Below are 8,852 nucleotides of genomic sequence, written 5' to 3' on the forward strand. Positions count from 1 at the left end.
CAACGCACATAATGCATGCATATTAGGTAAATACTAATTTGACGGAATTTTTTAACATTAAAAAAAACGCCCGCGCGATTGTCTCTAGCTACTTCTAGCCGTTCGTTTTGTCCTATAGTAACAGAAATACCAACAAAACAAAATGACATTTGACAATAAACAAATAAAAGTTTGAAAATGGACGGTCTCGTTTCACAAAACGAAAGCTGATTTTAGTTTTACGTAATTGAAATTTTTATTGCAATATTTTCCACCTCCCCGAAGGTTAAAAGTTTTGTCGTACAGTAATTAAGGTGAATCTAAAGGTTTTATCTAAAAAATATTCATAATAAGCGAGGCCAGCGCGATCGAAATTTTACCAAATATACTTGTAAATATTTTAATAAATTACAATATTTTAAATAGAAAAAAGCCAAGGTGTGAATGATGTATGTAATTACATAACATTGTTCAATCAATTCTCAACGTAGATTGGTGTAGATAGGAAGACTGCTGATAAATCCATCGTATAATGACACACGCAAAAGAACCAGAGACTTCTCTGCAGCACAACCAGTTTAATCATATTACATAATGATAAGTATAAACCTATCCAGACTATAATCAACAAACATTGTACTGAAGGGATCCACAAATACATTAAAAAAAACATATAATTGTAATAAATCCCTCATTACGAAAATAAGTAATGCTATTTTTGTTAATACACATATCTATAGATAATTCAAAACTATATTCTCAAAATGTTTAATGAAGTCAAAAAAATATACAAAAAACATGAAAAATAAATACATAGGTATAAATAGATATATTTACATTAAAAAAAATTCAGTCAATTAAACTAATGGGCTTCCTTCAACGTGATATTTGGCAATAGTTTTGCACCTTCCAAAGGAAATGCTGTCCAAAATCCATTTCTCGTTGACACAATTAGCACAGGAGTCCAATTTTTCCCCTACAACGACTTCGGCTAGATCTGGATTCTTGGTGATCCTTCCGCCGCACAATGTGACCAGTTCCTTCAGATCGCTGTATGGAGGCGAACACTTGGGAGCAATGTATATGAAGCCAGATTCGTCAAAAATATCAAGGCTGTGGTATTTGCCAAAAGACTGCTTTTGTAGGCGACTTCTCTGAAATTACAAAAAAAAATCTGTTTGTTACATCTGGGTAGGACATGTAGTAAGATGGAAGATTGCTGACCACCAAAGAGGCTTCTCTATGATAAGCCTGCAAGATGAAGGAGTGTTGTAAGTGTCCAATGCTCACATCGCAAACAACATCTCGCAGCCCTTACACATCTCTTTGAAATCCCGGGAACGGCGTCGCCACCAATCACTGCTGAAGTCAAAACTAAAATGTTTTCATAACCTCACTTACAACCAAACAGTTGCTGTAGCTGTTATTTTCATATCCTGTCATTCTTTTATTATTGACTGTTTTGTTCCTAGCATTGATCTAAATCTAAAGTACACATATTATTACAAAATTTAATGTACAATCTATTTGTGTCGGAGTCTCACACTCGGGGATTGTACTGTCGAGCAAATCTGTATTGTAAATTGTATCGGTCAAATCTGTATATGAATTCACCCGTGAGGGGAGCAACCCGCTATCTGAATACAAATACCGGTAGATGACAAATAAGACAGATTCTTTGTGAAACCTACAGTGAGTTTAAAAGATTTTTGGCACTACATACTAAGGAGGGGTTGTTTCACAGTATTTGAACAATTTATCAAACATCAAAGTTAATATTCACAATCCGTGAAATTCCCATTCAAGTTCTGTTACTATCCAAGAACTGTGAAACAACCGACCCATGATGATATGGTAATAGAACTTTCATACAACTGTAATTTTAAATTCTATGAAACAATCCATCCTAAATGTCTATGGCATTTTTACAATAAATTAGGTAATATTAAAATATAACCTGTAATGTTGCAATATTACATATGTTAATAAAAAATAAAATAAAACAAGTAAATTACCCAAACCCTTTTCGCATCTAAATTTTTAGATGCGAAATTACCGTATGTAGACAAAAACGACCAGAATGAAAAATCCACTACCCAAAATGGAATAATTTCATAGTCCATGCAAAAAAATAATTACCTGCACGATCTTTGAAAACTCAACCAATTCGTACTGCTCCTCGCTCAGCCATCGTCCAGCAGCCGCCGATTCCTCGATCCACCTCCTGTGGAGCACCCAGCAACCTCGCGCGACTGCTTTCAGCAGGTTGACGGTGCGGCGCAGCTCCCCGCACACCACGTGGGTTGTGGAGCGGTCCACGCGGGCCTTCAGGTGGAACCCGCCCAGGCGCGCCACCAGCTGCTTCAGGGAGCCATTCTCAGCCGAGTGGAGAGATGTGCTTACCTGAGGAGGGTTTGGGAAGTTGTTACACATGTGGAAATTTCTAGGTAAATGGAATATACATAAACTTGTGAGGTTATGTACATTCATATCTGTATACTACGTACTCATTAAAATTATTATGAACGAGGGCAGACCCTTATAATTGCAAGATTGATAATAAGGAACTGCAGTGAAAAACATTACGGCTTAAAAAAATATATTCGAATAGATACAAAATACATCACGAGTCACTTCCACAGAATCAATGCGTTTTTTTAGAGACCAAAAATTAAAACTTTCAAAATTATATTTACTATGAAGTAAACATTACAATAAAAAAATATTCAGGTATTTAAGTTAGAAGGAAGATGGACTGAAAAATGGACTGCAGTTCCTCTTTAATTGTTAGCTAAAAAGAGCAGACCGTTGAATGAACAAAAGAAATACACTTTTCAAATATAAAATTAAAATAATTTTCCCGAAAACAAAATATTATATTATACTTTATCGCTTCTCTGAATTCTTGGCACAATAGTTTCAAATTAGGAAATGCCACTTAATTTCAAAATAAATCTGAATTCATTGAACCAGAGTTACAGACCTACAACCGAAATTAGTATTTTGAATAATAATGTTTACCAGCTATGTCAAGAATGCTGAAATGACCATAAACTCTAATAAAAGTAATCTATAAAGACACATATTAGTATGTAAAATAAAGAATAATTAATACATACATGAATATATTTTTTTAAAGCCATAATATTATTCACTGAAGTTCCCAACCTTTTTGGACTCTAGAGCACATTCTAAAATATCAGTAGGGTGGCGGGCACCACCTATTTTTAATCGACAAACTCGGGGCAGCAATCGCAATCAAAATGACAGCAACGCGGTTCCAGGCGGGGAATGCTATTTGCACATCACTCCTTGTACACGTCGAAAACCCGAAGTGAGCCGATGATCGCCGAACCGATCGGGACGGTACGAGCACGTGACTACTGTCAGTTTGGCTGTCGGGGCCATGCTTATTGCTTTCACTGACAGACAGAGCTGGCAGTCATGTGCCATGTGTTTTGGCGCCTTCGGCATTCATCGGCTTAGTTCGTGGAGTTCGTTCACTTCGGGTTTTCTGCGTGTACAAGGAGTGATGTGCAAATAGAACTATCCGTTCCAGGCTAGCGTGAAGAGTGCAGTCTGGCTCGCCGCTAGACAGGTTGCGACAAGTACTGTCAGCAAAGGAACCACTCATACATACAATATTGCAAACATACGAACGTATTTAATCTAGGCACTCAAAAAAATTAAAACTCTGACAAACAAATAAAAATAATTCACATTTTTAATTAATGTTTGTGAAAAAATTATTTCACTGTCGAATAGTGGCGGGCACATACGAATCGTTAGAGCGCCATGGTGCCCGCGGGCTTGGGGTTGGGAACCCCTGTTCTAGAGAATAAAAAAATATATATAAGACTGGAAAAACTAAACTGGGTAGGGCATAAGATAAGTACGGAAGAGCGAACAACCTAACAATAAAGTTGATGAGGAAGGAGTGTTGGTAGGCTCAAATGTAGGTGGTTGTATGGTGCGGAGACAAGCACCACATTCCATGGCAATAAGGAACTGGAGGGAGACAACGGAGTATAGGGAAGGGGAGGCATTTACAAGGGATGGGCACGACTCTCCAAAGGAGGTACTATTAATGATGATGATGATTACATTATTAACAGATGGAGGAACGTTGAATAAAAAGGAAGAAATTTATAAGACGTTATAACAGTCAATGAATGCTTACCAATGAAGGACACTTTCTGTGCTCCGAATAAACATATTTGCTAGGTGGCCTGAACACACTCTGCGTCTTTTTTAGAACATTATTGAAGGATTCAATCCGATTATACAATGCAACAGCCTTTTCTGCCTTCCGATTGTCATCATTTTGATTTTTAGTCGGAGTCTTGTTTTTGACTACCGTAATGTTCTTGATGGTAGAGTTGTTTTTCTTAGAAGTATTGTTTGTTTTAGGATTCGGGTCATAATAAGGATTGGGAACAACCAAACGACGAGGGACGCTCTCTTCTTGAGAAAAGTTGACAAAAGATTCATGCATTGGTCGTTTGGAAAATAATTTTCTTTTGGATGGTGATACATCCTCATTCTCAACTGTGTTTTCACCAGCATTCTTACGGCCTGAATTTTTGGTGCACAGCACTTGTGGAATAGCGTTTGTACCAAAATCCCTTGCGATGGCTTCATCTTCTATTGAAGCGTTTCTTTCTGTTATTGATGTAGTTGAAGCGTTATTGGATGATGTTGAAACATCATCTCTTGGTCCTGAATCATCGCTACTAACGTGAAGTCGTATCGATTCGTCACTTGTGTTAGATTTATTAGCTAACTGTTTTGGCGGGGATTTACTGAGATTTTTTGTAGCTGTAGTTGCAATTGTTGTGTTGGTTCGGTTTGAATCAATTCCGATATTTAGTTTTTGAAGGTTTTGAATGAGCGATTGTTGCTTATTTTTCATCGGCTTTCGCACAATTTCACCGATGCTGGCATCATATTCAAAATACTTAGATTGATATTCCTGAAAAATACGTATTAAATAAATTATCATGATCATAAAATATGCAAGAGAATTTGAGGAAAACGAAATAATATTATTGTATTTGGTAAATATACAGAAAATAGGGACAAGCTTAACCTGTTGAAGGTCGGAGCATTAAACGGAAAAATATTAGTGGAACCTAAAGTTTTATTAGCCCAAACGATGTAGATTTTGTTTTTCATTCATTTTTCAAAGAATTAAGGTCAGAATCGCATCGCAAATTATTCTAAAGGGGATAATATTAGAATGCTCGCATGTTCTCCAGAGACCCACTGGTTAATAAGCACATTTTATTTTAAGAACACTTTGTACCAGTTAGATAATAATGAGAAGTGAGAATTTCAGTTTCCACAAATGGAAAATTTAGACTACGGTTATTTGTTGGTTTCATTCATATAATCAATGATGATGATGAAGATAATAAAATTTACTAATTTTTATGCACTTTAAATCTGGTTGCTTGATGAAAGTCTCAGGATGCCGGACGTCAGACCTGTGTTTTTTCTCGTGTACTAATCGAGCCCTATTATAAGAAACCATTCCCGTTCATGTATCTTATGACACAATTTTGTTAAAAAAAGTTGTTATTTACACTATTTCCATGACTGAGTAGAACCCTCCAAGATTTTTTAAGGCTTACTAAATTTCCTTTCTCACTGCGAAGTAGTTTCATCTGCGTACATGATGACGTAAGGTTTAAGATCCCAGTCTAATACTGTGTTCCCTCTATTCCTCGATCTTACCATAATTATGGCAGCGTAGATAACTGAACTTACAAGAACTGTGTCTAGAAATCTATACAATAAAAGGGAAAGGAAAGAGTTTTATGTACAACATAATATGGTAATAAAAAAACTCACCATAAACCGTCTGAAAACTCTCGGTGAGTTAGAATAATCATTTGAGTCCACAACGGGGAACAGTCTTTCACACACTTTAGACTTAGAATTCCTGCAAGCTTCCACCCAAAGAACAGAAACCAAATGAACATTGAGAAGCTTTGCTCGTTTATATGTTTCAATTGATCCATTTTTAAAAACGACATGAGTCACTTCTTTTGTAAATGAATCTTTAATGGATGCTCCAAGAGTCTTTAAGATGTTTTTAAGTCCAGAAACGTGGCGGTCGTTCCCGCCTATTTCAACGTAGGCCACGATACCGTACAATACTTCTTTCTCTGCATCTCTTTGGCGTGTTTCCTGCACTGCCTCCTGTATCCGGATATCAGGGCTGAGGGTGTTGTTTTTCAATGCTTCCCATTCTTGGCGAAGTCTTTTTCGTGCTTCTTGGACTGTTTCGGTCCTTTTTGTTCTTGTATTCTAAAGGGGAATAAAATATATTACAATAGCTGATAAAGAAGAAGCTTTCACGACCAACAAAATTAAAGTAAAATTTTACTATTCCGCTTCATTCTTAATTTGAATATATATTATTTAAATAGCTTTTTGTTTCAACTTAATTACTAAATGAAACAACCTACGTCAGGGGAGAGGGAAAAACAAGCATTAAAATTCATGTTTGGTAAAACTTTCAAAAGCGGAATTTGTCTTTATAATTGACGCCATGTTTAATCTTGTTAATGTATTGAATCAAAATAAATGTAAAATACAACATGGCGTCAACTGAAAACTTCAAATTAAGTATGTATATTAATTTGAACAGAATTAGAACTTAAATGCAATATTTTGCCTTTGCCCTGACCGGTTCTTATTGTAATTATGTTGAAACGAAGTGATATTTCATTCACTTTTAGGCAGAGATTATGGAATTTACACTTTGTTTCAACATTTACTACAAGAAATAACTATGTATTTACAAGTACAAAATAGGTTATTAGTTAGTTTAGTCAATTAAGTTATTTATTCGAATTTAGATTGAAACAAAACATAGACAAGTGTCACTCCATACAAAAAGTCCAAAATGGCGGCAAAGGGATTGTTTTATAAGTAAATTTTTAACTTTGGTTGAATAAAAATGGAATTACAGTTTCCCCCTCAGAAATCCGGCCCCTGTGTAATCAGGCACCCCATATAACCCGACATGCTTATAACATCACATATTGTTATGGAAAATCTTCTTCAATGCATGTTGGAACTTGTTCTGATGACTGAAGTCATCGCAACTACTCCAAAAGCGTCATCTAAAGATGCGATTAACGCAATTGAGCTGGGTATACAATGGACTGAAGAGAATGGTGCATCGCACAACGAACTTTTACTGCCTTACTTATTGGCCTTACATTAGCTTACATTAACTTACTTTAGCGTTTAGGCAATGTAAAACAAAAGAAAATAGTTGTTATTTTTTTGCTAGTGCTATAGCGTTAATGACGTTAATTTTATAATAAACCCTATGCCATCTATGGTGTCGTTTGATTCACACTAAAAGTCCCATATTTTATATTATGTAGTACCTACATATAGATTAGATCATACCATTTTTATAAGTATGTAATTTGTAGGATTACAAGATATTCCTTTTCAACAAAGTTCCAGATTACAAAGGGTCTGTGGCAGTACTCTATAGTCCAACAAATTCAATCATCCGACACCGCCTTGCAAAACGTTTGTTCGTCGCGGGTCAAGTGTATAATGCATCTTTTACCATATCTCCTAACGTAAATTGTTGTTTCTTGTAGTAATTAAGTTGAAAAAAAGTGTAATTTCTATATGTGCCTATTAAAAGTTAAGCGGTTAGGGAAATATTTATCAATATTGTTTGAGAATAAAACATACATTTGTGCGAGCTGTGTTGGAAATGATACTCGGCGATTCATTTTCTTTCCCGTCTCCATCTTGATATTCTTGTCTGCAATTATAAAATAATAGTATATTGTACATCTGTTAAGTTTATTAAATTATTACTTTTAAGATTATGGTAAATAATGATGCTTACTCGGGGTTAGTGGAGATTGTTAGAAGTAAGTGCTCGATAATTTATGTAAAAACAAATAAGATCTTAAACAAAAAATTTCAAACCTGAATTCATCATTGACTAAGCTCCTTGCACGCCTCAATAATGCCTCAAGTTCTTCCATCTCAGAACTTTTATTTAATTTAAAATTTGAAAATTACTTTCAAAAGCTACCCATCCATTAAATTACCATGAATTTATGACTTTTGGATTACGGAGTAGCAACATTTTACTAGCATGATTGGAATATTTGACGAAACACATCATAAGCGACTTTAAAATCACCATTTTTGTATAATATTAGAAAAAATAAATAAAAACTATTTTGAGTACGACTTTCGAACTCTTGTCAATTAGCTACATGTTAAGACATGTCAAGATGTGTCAAGACTTGAAAATAATAAACGTCAAAATTTAAATCAAGTTCTAGATTATCTATGACTTCGTATATTTCACCGTGAAAAAAAGACACTTAGTAAAAAAATTACATATATTATCATGGACCTAATAAGCCCTGGACGGAACTATTTGAGAAACATTTGAAGCAGCGGGGTGAGGGGAAAATGTATGAAAAATGGTGAACCCTTCTTAAATTTTATAATGTCATATCAAATACCACTAAAATTCATAAGCCGTTATAATTGCATTGATAATTCAAAAATAAAATAAAGCAGAAGTCGGGGACGCCCGAGGAAGACATGGCACGATCAAGTAAGATGTATGAAAAATGCCAAAGTTATTTTTTTTTTTTTAATGACGTATCTCACTCATCAAATATCCAAAAAATAATCATAAGTCGTTATAACTGCATTAAAAACGCACAAATAAAAACATAATAGTTCATTATGCGCTACATAGTATATAAATCAGTTCAAAAGTTAGTCACACAAGATGGCTGCCATGCTATTTCCTTTCACCCTAGATTTGGCTTCAATGCCATTCATACAAAATCGCACTAATGGTCTGT

At 35.1% G+C, this 8,852-nt stretch overlaps 1 protein-coding gene across 1 annotated transcript; it reads right to left on the reverse strand.

Moving 5' to 3' along the window:
* Positions 1-366: 366 nt before the first annotated feature.
* LOC149417358 (uncharacterized) lies at positions 367-8,250 on the reverse strand. The gene is made up of 6 exons (XM_089639987.1): positions 7,951-8,250; positions 7,708-7,780; positions 5,833-6,291; positions 4,160-4,951; positions 2,119-2,382; positions 367-1,133 (listed from the first exon to the last, which is right to left on the reverse strand). The coding sequence occupies exons 1-6, from the start codon at positions 8,007-8,009 to the stop codon at positions 837-839; spliced, it is 1,944 nt and encodes a 647-aa protein (XP_089496113.1). The 5' UTR covers positions 8,010-8,250; the 3' UTR covers positions 367-836.
* Positions 8,251-8,852: the final 602 nt, after the last annotated feature.

Source organism: Hesperophylax consimilis, chromosome 15 (assembly GCF_061612785.1).
Source record: "Hesperophylax consimilis isolate HC1 chromosome 15, BYU_Hcon_1.0, whole genome shotgun sequence".
Classification (NCBI taxonomy): Eukaryota; Metazoa; Arthropoda; class Insecta; order Trichoptera; family Limnephilidae; genus Hesperophylax; species Hesperophylax consimilis.

Bases quoted from the DNA above. Each gene is read 5' to 3' on its own strand.
- LOC149417358 (XM_089639987.1), bottom strand. From the start codon at position 8,009: ATGGAAGAACTTGAGGCATTATTGAGGCGTGCAAGGAGCTTAGTCAAT. The intron at 2,383-4,159 runs GTAAGCATTCAT...AACCCTCCTCAG, and splicing joins ACAGAAAGTGTCCTTCATTG to GTAAGCACATCTCTCCACTC. The intron at 1,134-2,118 runs GTAATTATTTTT...TTGTAATTTCAG, and splicing joins AGTTTTCAAAGATCGTGCAG to AGAAGTCGCCTACAAAAGCA.